This window comes from Syngnathoides biaculeatus, chromosome 3 (genome assembly GCF_019802595.1).
Source record: "Syngnathoides biaculeatus isolate LvHL_M chromosome 3, ASM1980259v1, whole genome shotgun sequence".
In the NCBI taxonomy this organism is placed as follows: domain Eukaryota; kingdom Metazoa; phylum Chordata; class Actinopteri; order Syngnathiformes; family Syngnathidae; genus Syngnathoides; species Syngnathoides biaculeatus.
The window spans coordinates 39,194,285-39,212,352 of record NC_084642.1 but is presented as its reverse complement, the minus strand read 5'-3'; the positions used below and the strand labels follow the sequence as shown (position 1 = coordinate 39,212,352).

Genomic DNA, 18,068 nt, shown 5'->3' with positions numbered 1-18,068 from the left:
TGTATATTGAGGATGGCTGACCTCGACTCGGGACATTGTGAGTCGGTTGGGAGAATACTTGAAAACCTCCTCATTTCCACCGACACGCCTTCCCATGAGGAAGCAGAGTATCTTCTATCTCTGGGGTTGAGGTTACTGAGTTGGTTAAAAAGCTCCTCAGTAGCAAGGCTCCAGGTGGATGATATTTGCCCAGAGTTTCTCAAGGCTATGGATGTTGTGGCGCTGTCCTGGTTGACAGGCCTTGTGTGGACATCGGGCACTGTTCCCCTTGGATTGGCAGACTGGGGTGGTGGTTCCCATGTTCCAACTACAAGGGGGTCACACTCCTCAGCCTCCCTGGCAAGGTCTATTCAGGAGTGCTGGAGAGGAGGGTTCATCGTGAAGTCAAATAGCAGATTCAGAAGGAGCAATAGGGGTGCCGTAGTAGGGCCATCCATAAAAAAATATTTTGGTTTCTGGTAACAAGAGTGGAGAAAAAAAAAAAAAAGAGTTGGTCGGTCCAAAGGTCAATTCCATGATATTCTGCTAATATTTTGGCCCATATGCTACCAATAAATATAGTCACTGTGTTGATGTAGCTTACCTTTTAGCTATATATTAATAAATTAAATAAATAGTTATTTCTTCATATTTTGAACTTCCCAATAATGAGTTAAAATCACTGATGTGCAAACCTGGATAACATACATAGCTTCTTCTTTGGACACTGAACTTGGGAATGATGCGCTGGCTCAGTCGATGTCTTCCAGGACTTCGTTAAAAAGGTGGTTTCCGAGATCACCAATTTTTTTTTTAACGGGAAGGAAAGGTCTTGACTTTTTGTTGGCAGCTGCCGTCAAAGTGATAAATGCATCCATTTTGGGCCCTTCAGTGGTTTTTTTCCTCAAATGAAAAATCACTACCCTAAGATGCGGATCGTACTGTAATAATGTCTCAAAATCATGAGAACATTCGTATTGGATGCCACCGTGCGTTTGCCCCAGTCGCAGTGCTTTTATCTCATTTTATGTCATCTCCAAATTCTTCCGGGGCAATTTGTTTGAATGCATCCTGCAGTTTTAAAGAAGGGCTCACCTTTCTCGACTGAATACAATGTGTTCGCTGTTTAAAATAAGTGAGAAAGCAAACGACATGCCCTCCCCCATGATAGCATGAGTCAGACGGCGAGAAAATCACTTCTTGATTGGCTAATATTTGAGACAGGACCTGGGTTACGGTTAGGAATGGTAGTGCCCACCCCCTGCTCAATGGGTTGTTCCAGCAGCGTATGCGGAAGCGCACCGTTATGTGCAGAGCGGTGACACAATACAAGCATGACTGAACATTCAAAACTGTCTCGTGTTGTTGTTGACACACACACACACACAGTTACTTTCCTTGTCCAGACTTAAGTCCCTTCATGTGTTAAAAAAAAAAAAAAAATGCTTTTGAAAAAAAGTATTTGCTTTTGAATATTTACGGACGGTCAGGTTACCAGAAACCTAAATCTTTTTATGGATGGTCCAGGGTGCATGGGAGCTCGGCCAACCAGTCTACATATGTTTTGTTGGCTTGGCGAAGGCGTTCGATTGTGACTCTCAGGGAGTCCTGTGGGGGATTCTTCGCTGATATGGGCTGTTCGGTCCCTGTCCGACCGGTGTCAGAGTTTGGTCTGCATTGCCGGCAATCAGTCGGACTCGTTTCTAGTGATTGGACACCACCAAAGCTGCCCTTTGTCACCGATTTTGTTCATAACTTTTATGGATGAAATTTCTAGGCACAGCGAAGGCGTAGAGGTTTGGTGGGCGTCATTATTGTGTCTCTGGTCTTTGCAGATGATGTGGTTCTATTGGCTTCATTAAGATATGATCTCCAATGCACACCGCAGCAGTTTGCACCCAACTGTGAAGTGGCTGGGATGAGACTTAGCACCTCCAAATCTGAGACCATGGTTCTCAGGAGGGGTTCAAGTACAGGGGAGTCTACAACAGAGATTTAAGTTGGATTTCACCGTTAAAGTCAAAATTTACGATGACCACTGGGAATGGCTTCAGCATTCCCGAGACCCTCATGAGCATAAACAGCTCAGAAATGGATGGGTCTTGGTACTTCATATAAAAAACTAAAATACATAAATAAATCACCATTACTGTGAGAAGTGGATGACAAAGAATGAAGCAAATCTACCCTAAACTCTTGCTAAGAAAGCAAGTGAACCTGCTAGTCGTTGCTCACGGTAAATTCCTCCTCAGCATCCTCTCCTTTCTGCTCTTTCAAAGTTGGGAAAATACGCCATGCCTTTTCCCTTAATGAACATGAGGCTAATATTAAGCCTACGTTGATTCAGATCCTCGATCCATAACGTAATCCATCCATCTCAGCAACAATCGAAGAACGTTGGGTCTTTTTTTTTTATCATAAAAAAGTTGCCCCGTGATCACTGTATCCCTCATTGTGGTGAAACCCTTCATGTGCGTTAAAATACAGGCTTTGTTCTTAATAATAATCGCCACAGTTATCCGACTGAAACCCAAGTCTTAATGTCCGTCATGTCCGTCGATCATAATCCTTGCTCCATTTTTTCTTCCTTTTTTTTCATGATGATGACGTTTCCACAGTCTGCTTTTCTTCGTCTGGACCAGCATTGCTGAAAAAAACAAACAAAAAAAACAGCTTTCTTCTTTTTGGCCATAATATGTAAAAAGGTGGGCGAAAAGGACAAATAAATTTCCAGCGTACAAAGACAGATAAGCAATATGCATTAGCTAAGCAGAAACACTATGGTGCTGGGGCTATCATGGCAGACAAGACAGGGGTGTCGTAAAGTCGAAACGACTTAGGTCGAGACTGTCTTAAACCCAGAACTCCCAGTATGTTGGGGTCTTGTTCACGAGTGAGGGAAGAATGGCGCGGGTGATCCACAGGCAGATTGGTGTAGCATCTGCAGTGATGCGGACTTTGTATCGGTCCGTTGTGGTGAAGAAGGAGGTAAGTCGAAAGGCAAAGCTCTCAATTTACCAGTCAATCTACGTTCCTACCCTATATTCACAAGATGTGGGTCATAACCGAAAGAACAAGATTCTGGATACAAGCGGCCAAAATGAGTTTCCTCTGCAGGGTGTCCGGGCTGTCCCTTAAAGATAAGGTGAGAAGCTTGGTCATCCGGGAAAAGCTCAGAGGAGCCAGATGAGGTGGCTAGGGCATCTGATTCAGATCCCTCCCAAACGCCTCCCTGGTGAGGGGTTTTGGGCATGTCCCACCGGAAAATGACCCCGGGGACACCACAGGACATGTTGGAGAGACTATGTCTCTCGGCTGGCATGGATACGCCATGGGATCCCTCCGGAAGAGCTAGAAGAAGTAGCTGGGGAAAGGGAAGTCTGGGTATCCCTGCTAAAGCTGCTGTCCCTGCAACCCAACCCCAGAGAAGCGGTAGAAGATGGATGGAATGATGGATGGGTGGATTAAAATCACATGGTATAATCGTGCACTGGTAGATAGGGTGGTAAAAAAGGTATACAGTTACATTTCAAAATGATATTCAATGTCTTTTGTTACACATTTACCGTAATTGTGCATGTATAATGCGTCCTGAAGTCTAATGGGCACCCCCAAAGTTGACCTAAAAAAATCAGGAAAACCCTTTCACCAGTGTACAATGCGCACCACCAATTTGCTGCTACACATGTGCTCAAAATATTAGGAATTATCTATATTTCTATCTTGCTGTACTTTTGTACTTTTATTGTTTGTACTTGTAGTGTTTAAAAAAAAAGTTGTGTAAAACAATCATTAATAATAATCTTTGTGCATGTGCTGATGTAGCTATGATATACAGTATATCTCGGGACAGGCCACAGGACACCCTTGTCCTAGTCCCTGTAATTGTCAGAACAAATTCCCTCAACCAACTAAAATAAATGCTCAATAACATTTTATTAATACTTTTGATAATGCGTATTACAATCTTAAATAAATAAACTAACACTGTTTAACTTGAACTTTTTTGCATTAAATGTTGTGCATAATGCAGTTTATCCATTACATTACACATCTTTGGCCAAGGCTTCAAAAGAAGCATCTGACTCATCTCCAATCCGAAACAGATCCATAGTAGTTACCTTTGGTGCATCGTTGTGGAACTCATCATTGATGACTTGGTCCAGTTCCGGTGCCTCCTGCATTGCATCATGTACATCCCATCTTGCTCCCACAGCACAGCTCTGTGCCATCCTTTGTGAGCAAAGCAAAACAAATTTATTTGTATAACGGATTTCATTCAAAACGTAACTCAATGTGCTTTACGTGATTAAAAGTATTTGAAAACAAAGAGATACAACATTTAAAATGGGATAAAAACAAGAATGTGTTTCTTTCGGCTTGTCCCTTTCGGGGTCGCCACAGCGTGTCATCTCAGAATATATGTTTGGCACAATTTTTACGCCAAATACCCTTCCTGACGCAACCCTTCTCAGGGAGTGGAGGCCCAAGTGGGATACAAACCCACAACCCCTGGTTTACCAAACCAGTGCTCTAACCATTGAGCTACGGTGCGTCGGATAAAATCAAGAATGACAACAAAATATTTTCACTTTAAAAAAAGTGAAATTAAAACCATGTTCAGTGCAAGAAATATGATTAAGACCCCACAATGTGATATCTTGGGGCTCCACTCCGATTGAGATTGACCATCATGTTTAGCTTCTTCCATTTTGTAATGATTGCTCCAACAGTGGACTTTTTTTCACCAAGCTGCTTGGCAATTTCTCCGTAGCCCTTTCCAGTCGTGTGGAGTTGTACATTTTTGTCTCTTGTGTCTTTGGACAGGTCTTTGGTCTTGGCCATGTTAGAAATTTGAGACTTACTGATTGTATGGGGTGGACAGGTGTCTTTATGCATCTAACGACCTCAGACAGGTGCATCTGATTCAGGATAATACATGGAGTGGAGGTGGACTTTTAAAGGTGGACTGACAGGTCTTTGAGGTACAGAATTCTAGCTGATAGACAGGTGTTCAAATTCCTATTTGCTGCTGTATCACACAAATAAACCCTTAAATCATACATTGTGATTTCTGGATTTTTCTTTTTAGATTCTCTCTCACAGTAGACATGCACCTACGATGAAAATTTCAGAAAACTCCATGATTTCTTAGTGGAAGAACTTTCAGAATAGCAAGGTGTTGAAATACTTGTTTTTTTCACTGTACATTCACATAGACTTCAAAACGGCAGATTTTTGATTCCAGAACTCATATCCTCTGCAGTAGTCCTTGCGGGGCCGGCATTGAACCTTGGTCCTCAGAGCTCTGAGGCCAATGCTTTACAGCTGCCCCACTGTGCTGCCTCATAATTTCAGAAGCATTAAAAAAAAGCTTTGTTTATGGCGTTTGGGAAAATGTCTTCTCAGAAAAATGATCATGACAGGCCTAGGCCATTATGTTTAAACTTAAACCTTTAGAAATACCACTATTTATATGCCAGACTTGTCAACAGCTACGCCAATTGGTTTAAGTTATTGAAAACGCTTGAAATATTTTACATTGTTTTTTTGTACTAGCATTGTAGATAACGGGCTTTTAAATAGTACTTGCTTGGCTATACAGGGAAAAGAATCATTAGAAAATGAAAAGCCAACAGTGATCACTGACATAATTTTAAACTGACAAATGTAATCATAAAAAAAATGTTTAGATTTAAAAAAAAAAAAAAAGACATTCGAGTATTGCTTTTTTTTCCTCGTCCAACAAAATGGTTTTGAAAGGGGAAAAAAATCATACTGCCCTAGATGAAACCTTTAAGAGGCTATCACTGGAAGCAAGAAAACAATTTCTGTAATTTTTAATGAAATTTAAAAAGAACACTGATTAATATGGGAGAGGCGCCATTGTGCTCTGGAGCTGCGTTGCTATATTGATTTGCAGGTAAAGGCACTATCTCTGCCGTGAATTGTAAAATTTTGCAGTTGACGAACCCCCATGTTTTCTCACAGTCTATCACATTATTCGTAACTGTCGGTGTGGGGACGTGGTTGATGCAACGTAGAAGCTCAAAACTGCACTTTGGTTGGGGCCACGGTTTACCACAGATACCAGTATGTCTCCTGCCCTTTCAGTCATGTTTCTCAGGTTCTCTTAAATTCTTTCTAATGATGAAACTTCGTTGGGGACCTTGTGTACACATTTCTTATGCTATCTGAGTTGATTGAAAGCTACCATGCCAGGGCTGACATAGAGGGAGACCTAATTTTGCTCAATAAATGTTAGATACTAATTTTATGTCACCAACAAAAAACATGAACATTAAATTTATTAAATGTATAATTATGGTTTCACAGTCATAGTAGCCCTCTGAGGAAAACTGGCACAACGATGTGGCACACAACAAAAATTCATTGGACATTCCTGCAGTTTAAACGTCTTGATGGGCATCCACGGCAATCATGGCCTGTCACATTTGCCCTTCTCGTCCTCCTGGATTTTCTGATGACTCCGGTTTGTCCACATTGGAAACAGGGATTCCTTGACCGCCAGGAATGAAAAAGTAACCGGAGAAAGCTTGGTTTTCTTCTGTTTGTAATTTTCCATATTTTTGTACAGGCAATTGAAATGAAAACTCAAAATCGAAATTACAGCAGCTCTCAAAAGTCTACACACCAATTTTCCGTACCTCACAGGGGTCACGAGAAGCTGGAGCCTATTCCAGCTATCTTTGGGGGAGTGGCAGGGTACATCCTGTGAACTGGGCTAGCCACTCGCAGGGCACATAATAACAAACAACCATTCCAGCACACATCCATACCTTGGTGCAATTTAAGTCTTCAATAAACCTACCATCCATGTTTTGGGTAGGCCTAACCGTGGCCAGGTTTTCATGTAACACAAAATAAGATGAATAAATGAATGATTTCAAAACCCTTTTCTTAACCTATATCTATAAAGCCAATTGGAAAAAAACAAAAGTAATAAATAAAAATACAATAACCTGGTTGCATAAATATTCACACTCTCACACTAATAGCTTTGTTGCACGAAGTGTCTTTGGGTAGTCAGTGTATATTAGTAGGGCACAATATTTGTCCACTTTTCTGAGCCCAAAAAAAAAACGTCCAAATTTGTTACCTTGCAAGGGCATTTCCTAGGTACAGCCCTTTTTAGATATTTCCACAGATAGATGCCATTCTTCTGTTGACATGGAAGTACGGTATGATTGAAGTCATTGTCAGGCTTAGAAAGATGATGTCACTCGTCATCTTTCCAACTGACGCCAGAAGGTTTTGTGACATCAGAAATGTCAGGAAAAGACCACTAAAATATCTGACATTTTTTAATCAGTGTCACTTTAAATGGTAGCTGGCTTGTTTTGACTCCCATTTAACATGAGTTCAAATATTATTTCGTTGAGGTGGCTTGGGCGTCTGATCCAGATCCCTCCCAGACGCCTCCCTGGTCATCGTTATTTCTTAATGCAGCCACATCCCCAGTTCATAGAGGCTGCACACTTGTGCAATCACATTATCTCAGCAGTCCCCTTCTCTCTCCACTATCCTCCTTCTTATTTTTGAAAAACTTGCTGTTTTTGGTTGGGTTGTACAAATTATAAGTTAAATAAAGAATGGAAAGGTTTGGAAATTATTACATTTATGTGTAAAAACATGACATAAAACTAGCAATTTGACAGGGGTGTTTAAATGACTTATATCTACTATATTTGCAAGACAACCTTGTTGTACTCATTTACTTACATGAGTAAAGATCATATTTTTCTACAAATAAAGGTATGGACACTTTTCGGGAATCAACAGGAAAGTGCAGCTGACATACTTGCCCTATGGACAGCCCAAAACCTCGAGTGAAGAAGAAGGCATGTACAAAACTTTAAAAAAAAAAAAAACAAATATGACCAAGTCAAACTAAAACCCATCCTAGGAAAAAAGTACTGATTTTTGTTGTTGTTGTTGTTGTTGTTTTTGTTTTCTGACAGACACACGAAAAGAAGGTCCATCTCTACTGCTAGTACTGAAGTGGGGAGGGGAGCTTACACCTGCTGGCAGGGTACAAGCTGAGGAACTTGGAAGGGCCTTCCGCTGCATGTACCCTGGAGGACAAGGTGGAATACAAAGCAGTCTTTTTTGTACTTTATTTGAAACAGTAACTTGATTTTGCTTAAACAGACTAAAACTGCTCTTTTAATTTTTTTTAACTAAATCAAGTAGTTGCAAAGAAAACATGCAAATCTAGAGTGCATTCGCAAATGCAGCATTGCATAAGCAGTAGATGTCGCAATTTAACTATTAATTGAAAACCAATCGATTATTACATTAATTGACTATTTTGTTAATTGGTTACAGTGCCCTCTATAATTATTGGCACCCCTGGTTAAGATGTGTTTTTTATCTTCTAATAATTTTTTTCTAAATAATATGGGACCTTAATGGAAAAAAGAGAAAAATCCAACCTTCAATACAAGTGCATATAATCAGTGGGGAAAAAAATCCCACATATAGAAATAATTATTTGACATCAAATAATGTGTGTCACAATTGTTAGCACCCCTGGTCTTAATACTTTGTACAAGCCCCTTTTGCCAACAAAACAGCACCTAATCTTCTCCTCTAATGTTTCACAAGATATGAAAACACAGAAAGAGGGATATTCGGCCATTCCTCTTTGCAGAATCTTTCTAAATTATCCAGAGACATGGGTCCTCTCCTCTGACCTCTCCTCTTCAGCTCACCCCACAGGTTTTCATTGGGGTTGAGGTCTGGGGACTGAGATGGCAATGGGAGGAGCTTGATATTGTGTCTGCTGAACCATTTCTGTGTAGATTTGGCCATATGTTTATGGTCATTGTCTTGCTGAAAGACCCAGTGACAAACAATCTTCACCTTTCGGGCAGAGGGCAACAGGTTTTGATTTAAAATGTCCTGGTATTTCAAAGCATTCATGATACCATGCACCCTAACAAGGTTCCCAGGGCCTTTGGAAGCGAAACAGCCCCACAGCATCCCTGATACTTTACAGTGGGTATGAGGTGTTTTTCAGCATGCGCATCTTTCGTGGCACGCCAGACCCACTTAAGAGTGTTTGTTGCCAAAAAGCTCAATCTTGGTCTCATCTGACCAAAGCACACAGTCCCAGTTGAAGCCCCAATACCGCTTGGCGAACTCCAGCGTTTATGATTGTGAGTGAGAAAAGGTTTTCTCCGTGCATGCCTCCAAAACAGTTTGTTGGTGTGTAGACAGCGCCTGATGGTTGATTTGGAGACTTTGTGACCCCAGGATGCTACCCTTTGTTGTAATTCTGTAACAGTGAGCTTTGGCGATCTTTTGATTTCTCTTACCATCCTCCTCACTGTGCGTGGTGGCAAAATAAACTTGGGTCCTCGTCCAGGCTTGTTTACCACTGTTCCAGTTTTTTTAACTTCTTAATTATTCCTCTCACAGTGGATATGGGCAGCTGCAGTTGAGTGGCAATCTTCTTGTGGCCTCTGCCTGACCTGTGAAGGTCGACGCACATCTGCCTCACTTGTATGCTGTGTTCCTTTGTCTTTCCCATGTTTAAGAGTGAATAAGAGAAATGGCATCTGTGTCACGTCATACTTATACCCCAGGGAAACAGGAAGTGATGAATTACTAATTAAATGTTCCTATATACTCAGGTAAACATTGTAAACTACTGTATAAATGACAGAAATGCTTCAAGTATATTTTTGGGGGAATTGGTAAGGGTGCCAATAATTGTGGAACAGGTGATTTATTGAAAAATAATTGTTTTTTTAGTCAGGGATTTTTTTATTTTCTTACAATTCCTCTGAGTTGAAGGTTACATTTTCCTAAAATTTTCAGTGTAAAAGTATTCCTCTGCAATAAACACAGAATTTATTTTAAGGCTTTTAACAAATCTTAACCAGTGGTACCAATAATTATGGAGGGCACTGTATTTTTTTAGAGGCATTGTTTAACTTGGAATTTTCCAAATCCTCTGACTTCTTCTTCATCCTTCTTGAAAGTAGGCTGATAATCCTGTTTCATCAAAATAAAACATTTTCATTCATTTCTTCTTTTACTTTGGAAACAATGATGTTGATACACATTTCCCCCAACTTGTGACGTCACAAACCAAACCAGTAACTGAATCACAACACTGGGCAACACAATTTTGTTTGAGTTAAGTCTTATTGCTGTTTTTAACTAATTTTGGGGTACGGAATCCAAAATTGGTCTGATTTTTTTTTTTTTTTTTCTATATTATCTAGTCAAGGATTTTAACTGTAGATACTCAATTTTCTTAAAAAGATCTGAAAAGTACTGTACTCAAAACTCAAATATTAATATACAATTAAATATTAAAGAAACAGGCATGACTGCAATGTTTATTTAGCATTGTGTTTTACAAAGGATATGGCAGAAATTCTCAATTCCTACGATGATACGCTTCTGTTTGCAGATATTTATAGCAATGACCCATTGGGAGTTGCACACACGTCTCAATTTCAACTGCACAAATTGCCACAAAACTGTAGATAAAGTCCAGTCGAAATTATCTGCCAAGTCTTAGAACAGGTAATCAGTGGAATTTTGCTCATCTTTAGGGTAAGATGTGGAGAGAAAAAAACCTAACATGCTGGAAAAGAACTAACTGCAATTTTGGAAACGGCATACCAGTTTTCATTTTAATAATCATAAAAACATACCATAATTTCTTGTTTGATGCTCTTCCCCCTCTCCATCCCCAAAAAAGTCAAACGTCACTAGTGTCAGCTAGTGTTACTACCTATAGGGGCAAATGGGGGGGGGGGGTGACGTTCCCATTTTATAAATGTATGCTCCCATCCAGTGGTTATGAACAAGCTGTAAACTTTTATTCCAAACTGCCACCATCACTTAGAGGTTATGACAAAGGTGCACACTTTCATTCTTATATGCGACAGCCAGCTAGTCATAATAAAAAAGGTGCTCCATACACTTGCATTCCAATATGATATGAATGTTGTGCTCATAAGTTTCCAAACCCTGGCAGAACTTTTGAAGGTTTTTTTTTTTTTTTTTTAATGATTGATGACTAACCAAAGACAATCAGTAACTTTTTTTTTAATGATAAAGGAAAAAAAAAGTGTTTATCTTGGTCTTCCTGTTTTATTTAAAGAATAATATCCATTTTAAAATTCTGCCTGTGTAATCAAACATATGAGCACAACTGTCTGTTTTGTAATTTACGAAATAAAAGTAGGACTGTTTTTCAAGATAGAATAAGTAAATTCAAAAAATGTATTACATCTTCCAAGAAATTTCTTACAGTGAAGAAAATAAGGATTTGAACTCCCACTAAGAAATCATGGAGGGGTTTGAAATTTTCATCGCAGGTGCATGTCCACTGTGAGTGAGATAATCTGAAAATAAAAATCCAGAAATCACAATATATGATTTTTTTCAACAATTTATTTGTGTGATTATAGCTGCAAATAAGTATTTGAACACCTGTCTATCAGCTAGAATTCTGACCCTCAAAAACCTATTAGTCCGCCTTTAAAAGTCCACCTCCACTCCATGTGTTATCCTGAATTTTATGCACCTGTCTGCATAAAGACACCTGTCCACCCCATGCAATTAGTAAGACTCAAATTTGTAACATGGCCAAGACCAAAGAGCTGTCCAAAGACACCAGAGACAAGATTGTACAATTCCACACGGCTGGAAAGGGCTACAGAGAAATTGTCAAGCAGCTTGGTCCACTGTTGGAGCAATTATGAGAACATGGAAGAAGCTAAACATGACGGTCATTCTCAATCAAAGTGAAGCACCATGCAAGTTATCACCTCGTGGGGTCTCAATGATCCTTAGAAAGGTGAGGAATCAGCCCAGGACTACACGACAGGACTTGGTCAATGACCTGAAAAGAGTTGGGACCACCGTTTCCAAGGTGACTGTTGGTAATACACTAAGACGTCATGGTTTGAAATCATGCATGGCACAGAAGGTTCCCTTGCTTAAACCAGAATATTTTAAGGCCCATCTTAAGTTTGCCAATGACCATTTGGATGATACAGAGGAGTCATGGGAGAATGTTTTGTGGTCTGATGAGACCAAAATTGAATTTTTTGGTCATAATTCCACTAACCGTGTTTGGAGGAAGACGAATGATGAGTTCCATCCAAAGAACACCATCCCTACTGTGAAGGATGGGGATGGTAGCATCATGCTTTGGGGGTGTTTTTCTGCACATGGGACAGGACGAATGCACCATATTAAGGAGAGGATGACCGCGGCCATGTATTGTGAGATTTTGGGGAACAACCTCTGTCGTGGCTGGGTCTTTCAACATGACAATGACCCGGAGCCATTAGCCAGGAAAACCAAGGAGTGGCTCCATAAGAAGCATATCAAGGTTCTGGCGTGGCCTAGCCAGTCTCCAGACCTAAACCCCATAGAAAATCTTTGGAGGGAGCTGAAACTCCGTTTTTTTCAGCGACAGCCCAGAAACCTGTCTGATGTAGAGAAGATCTGTGTGGAGGAGTGGGCCAAAATCCCTCCTGCAGTGTGTGCAAACGTGGTGAACGACTACAGAAAACGTTTGACCTCTGTAAACAAAGGCTACAGTACCAAATATTAACATTGTTTTTTTTTCATGTGTTCAAATATTTATTTGCAGCTGTATCACACAAATAAATCGTTTAAAAAAATCATACGTGCATACTGGATTTTTCTTTTTGGAGTCATTCTCTTACAGTGGTCATGTACATATGGTGAAAATTTCAGACCCCTCCTTGATTCTAACTGGGAGAACTTGCAATATAGCAGGGTGTTAAAATACTTATTTTCTTTAGTGTAATTTCACAATAATTCTTTGGGGGAAAAAATTACAGACAAGTTTTGATAGTATGGGTAGAAGCAAAACCATGCATTATAAAAATCCATTATATATCAGGATACAGTAGGGTTTTAGGGAATTTTGTGGGTGTATATCATACTTTACATGTATTTGCATTATACACGAGAAATTAAGGTAATTGAAAACTTTTTTCACATCGTTTCCCAGCTTAATCAATTTGTGGAAAAATAGGTCTAATCTATTCTGAAGCTGTTTTTATGCCTTAGCCTCTGAAGTGTATTAATCAATACCCTAGAAGTAATTCTGTTACAAAAATATTGGCTATCTAATACATCACTCCTTTTTGTCTAATATACGACAATCATTTCTTATTTGGGCTTGTCAAGTCGTTAAACAATACCAAATAAACAAAAACTGTTTAATAAACAGTAATCAAAAAGGATTTTCCATTAAACATGAAAATACATTTTTGTCTGATTATTTGTTCAATTGATGGAATAATTGATATCATGATTATTATTCAACTGTGACAGCACTAATCTGCAATTGGTGTGTAAGCAACATCTGTTCATAATTAGCGTTGCCTCATTGCTAAAATTGATTTGGTTACAATATTTTTATAGGCGACTATGCTGGCTTTCCTGGTTGTGGTTTGTTGCGGTTGCATAGCACCTACAGACATGACCTAAAGATATATGCATCGGATGAAGGGAGAGTGCAGATGACTGCTGCAGCTTTTGCAAAGGTACTAAGAAATGTAATAATCTGTTTTGCAATACAGTGTTTTTTTTTTTAGATATATTTGTTATTCTTTGACTGTCTCAAAATGCTCATACAGTGAAGAAAATAAATATTTGAACACCTTGCCATATTGCAAGTTCTCCGACTTAGAAATCATGGAGGGGTCTGAAATTTTCATCGTAGGTGCATGTCCACTGTGAGAGAGATAATCTAAAAAGAAAAACCCAGAAATCACAATGTATGATTTTTTTTTTAACGATTTTTGCACACACTGCAGGAGGGATTTTGGCCCACTCCTCTACACAGATCTTCTCTACATCAGACAGGTTTCTGGGCTGCTGCTGCCAGAAACCCTCAAACTAAGACAACTAACATTATTTTGTAAAATGTAGTCATAAAAATATAACAGAAGGGACTGTAAATATATTAACTGGTTTATGAAGTGTATGGAAGCCAAAGTCTCACACGCATGCACACAAACACACATATACACACATATACAGAATCTTCTTCTTCTTCTTCTTTTCCTTTCGGCTTGTCCCGTTAGGGGTCGCCACAGCGTGTCATCTTTTGCCATCTTAGCCTATCTCCTGCATCTTCCTCTCTAACCCCAACTGCCCTCATGTCTTCCCTCACCACATCCATAAACCTTCTCTTTGGTCTTCCTCTCGCTCTTTTGCCTGGGAGCTCCATCCTCAGCATCCTTCTACCAATATACTCACTCTCTCGCCTCTGAACATGTCCAAACCATCGAAGTCTGCTCTCTCGAATCTTGTCTCCAAAACATCCAGCTTTGGCTGTCCCTCGAATGAGCTCATTTCTAATCCTATCCAACCTGGTCACTCCAAGCGATAACCTCAACATCTTCATTTCTGCCACCTCCAGTTCAGATTCCTGTTGTTTCTTCAGTGCCACTGTCTCTAATCCGTACATCATGGCCGGCCTCACCACTGTTTTGTAAACTTTGCCCTTCATCCTAGCAGACACTCTTCTGTCACATAACACACCAGACACCTTTCGCCAGCTGTTCCAACCTGCTTGGACCCGTTTCTTCACTTCCTGACCACACTCTCCATTGCTCTGTATTGTTGACCCCAAGTATTTGAAGTCATCCACCCTCGCTATCTCTTCTCCCTGTAGCCTCACTCTTCCCCCTCTACTTTTCTCATTCACGCACATATATTCTGTTTTACTTCGGCTAATCTTCATTCCTCTCCTTTCCAGTGCATGTCTCCATCTTTCCAATTGTTCCTCTGCATGCTCCCTGCTTTCACTGCATATGACAATATCATCTGCGAACATCATGGTCCAAGGGGATTCCAGTCTAACCTCATCTGTCAGCCTATCCATTACCACGGCAAACAGGAAGGGGCTCAGAGCTGATCCCTGATGTAGTCCCACCTCCATCTTAAATTCTTCTGTCACACCTAAGGCACACCTCACGATTGTTCTGCTGCCATCATACATGTCCTGTACTATTTTAACATACTTCTCTGCCACACCAGACTTACGCATGCAGTACCACAGTTCCTCTCTTGGTACTCTGTCATAGGCTTTCTCTAGATCCACAAAGACACAATGTAGCTCCTTCTGACCTTCTCTGTACTTTTCCACGAGCATCCTCAAGGCAAATAATGCATCTGTGGTACTCTTTCTAGGCATGAAACCATACTGTTGCTCGCAGATACTTACTTCTGTTCTGAGTCTAGCCTCCACTACTCTTTCCCATAACTTCATTGTGTAGCTCATCAACTTTATTCCTCTATAGTTCCCACAGCTCTGAAAATCCCCTTTGTTCTTAAAAATGGGAACTAGAACACTTTTCCTCCATTCTTCAGGCATCTTTTCGCCCGCTAGTATTCTGTTGAATAAGTTGGTCAAAAACTCCACAGCCATCTCTCCAAATTGCTTCCATACCTCTACCGGTATGTCATCAGGACCAACTGCCTTCCCATTTTTCATCCTTTGTAATGCCTTTCTGATTTCCCCCTTAGTAATCATTTCCACTTCCTGGTCCTTCACTCTTGCCTCTTCAACTCTTCCTTCTCTCTCATTTTCTTCATTCATCAACTTCTCAAAGTATTCTTTCCATCTATTTAGCACACTACCGGCACCAGTCAACACATTTCCATCTCTATCCTTAATCACCCTAACCTTCTGCACATCCTTCCCATCTCTATCCCTCTGTCTGGCCAACCTGTAGAGATCCTTTTCTCCTTCTTTCGTGTCCAACCTGGTGTACATGTCTTCATATGCCTCTTGTTTAGCCTTTGCCACCTCTACCTTTGCCCTATGTCGCATCTCGATGTACTCCTTTCGCCTCTCCTCAGTCCTCTCAGTATCCCACTTCTTCTTCGCTAATCTCTTTCCTTGTATGACTCCCTGTATTATGGGGTTCCACCACCAAGTCTCCTTCTCCCCTTTCCTACCAGATGACACACCAAGTACTCTCCTGCCTGTCTCTCTGATCACCTTGGCTGTCGTCGTCCAGTCTTCCGGGAGCTTCGGTTGTCCATCGAGAGCCTGTCTCACCTCTTTCCGGAAGGCCGCACAACATTCTTCCTTTCTCAGCTTCCACCACATGGTTCTCTGCTCTACCTTTGTCTTCTTAATCTTCCTACCCACCACCAGAATCATCCTACATACTACCATCCTATGCTGTCGAGCTACACTCTCCCCTACCACTACTTTACAGTCAGTAACCTCCTTCAGATTACATCGTCTGCACAAAATATAATCTACCTGCGTGGTTCTACCGCCGCTCTTGTAGGTCACTATATGTTCCTCCCTCTTTTGGAAATAAGTGTTCACTACAGCCATCTCCATCCTTTTTGCAAAGTCCACCACCATCTGCCCTTCAAAGTTCCTTTCCTGGATGCCGTACTTACCCATCACTTCTTCATCGCCCCTGTTTCCTTTACCAATATGTCCATTACAATCTGCACCAATCACAACTCTCTCGCTGTCTGGGATGCTCAGAACTACTTCATCTAGTTCCTTCCAGAATTTCTCTTTCAACTCTAGGTCACATCCTACCTGTGGTGCATAGCCGCTAACCACATTATACATAACACCCTCAATTTCAAATTTTAGTCTCATCACTCGATCTGATACTCTTTTCACCTCCAAGACATTCTTAGCCAGCTCTTCCTTTAAAATAACCCCTACTCCATTTCTCTTCCCATCTACTCTGTGGTAGAATAATTTAAACCCTGCTCCCAAACTTCTAGCCTTACTACCTTTCCACCTGCTCTCTTGGATGCACAGAATATCAACCTTTCTCCTAATCATCATGTCAACCAACTCCTGAGCTTTTCCTGTCATAGTCCCAACATTCAAAGTCCCCACACTCAGTTGTAGGCTCTGTGCATTCCTCTTTTTCTTCTGACGCTGGATCCGGTTTCCTCCTCTTCTTTGTCTTCGACCCACAGTAGCTGAATTTCCACCGACGCCCTGCAGGTTAGCAGTGCCGGGGGCGGGCGTTGTTAACCCGGGCCACGACCGATCCGGTATGGGATTCTTTAGATGAACGCTCATATTTGTTTGGCACAGTTTTTACGCCGGATGCCCTTCCTGACGCAACCCTCTGCATTTATCCGGGCTTGGGACCGGCCTACAGATTGCACTGGTTTGTGCCCCCATAGGGCTGCATTTTTCATTTGCATGCATGTGCCTTTAAATGTGCTTGATTGGTGGAATTGAGTCAACCGTCATTGTGTTAACATTGTATTAATGCAGTTAATAAATTTTCTTTCTTCTCTTAGTTGGAAGTTTAACGATCTCTCTAATTTATTTTTCATCTTCATTGATATTATTAAGCATACAATGTTATGCAGAACTGTACATATTACAATTTCATAGAAAAATTATATTTATAGTCGCGGGCGGGAGGGTGCGAATGGTTGTTTTCTTCTTGCTAGGGGGGGCGTGACAGAAAATAATTGCGAAGAACTGGATTAATGCAACAGGCGTCAATAATGTACCATATTTTTACGACCATAAGGTGCACTTAAAAGTCTCACATTTTCTGTGAGCGGCTTCCAGGATGTTTTGAGGCACTTAAGATGTCAATAGTGTTTAAAGAACATGTTTTCTGTCATTTATTCAGTCCTTTTATTGTTTTATTATTTGCTAGTTATGTTATTTTGTTTGCTGTGGTATGATAAGTTTAGTCTTGATATGAACCTTAATTGTGTACAACGTTGACTAATGACTTGCCTACACTGTCAGTGTATGGGGGAATGCAAGCTACTTCTGCTTAAATATGTAAAAGTGCAATTGTTCCTCACTACCTCATGAGCCCTACCATGTATTAGAATGCATGATAACACATGTTTGCATTTATGCTATCTATGTAACCAGCCTGTTTGGTTGTAATTAATTGAAATAGTCACTCCAAAACATTTACAGATTTTGGAACATGGTGGATACATCACGTGTGTCGGATTATAAACCCCCCCAATCCATTCTGGGGAAAATTTAAGGCTTTTAAGTGCGCCTCATGGTCCCTAAAATAGAG

The 18,068-nt window shown here is 40.6% G+C and overlaps 1 protein-coding gene across 4 annotated transcripts in view; it reads left to right on the top strand.

Moving 5' to 3' along the window:
• Positions 1-18,068, top strand: part of ppip5k1a (diphosphoinositol pentakisphosphate kinase 1a) — a 182,785-nt gene that overhangs the window by 94,066 nt on the left and 70,651 nt on the right. For all 4 annotated transcript variants that reach the window (XM_061815774.1, XM_061815773.1, XM_061815772.1 and 1 more), the window contains exons 14-16: positions 7,756-7,841; positions 7,962-8,087; positions 13,432-13,553. In XM_061815774.1, coding sequence (XP_061671758.1) covers positions 7,756-7,841; positions 7,962-8,087; positions 13,432-13,553 — 334 coding nt within the window. The remainder of the gene's footprint in view (positions 1-7,755; positions 7,842-7,961; positions 8,088-13,431; positions 13,554-18,068) is intronic.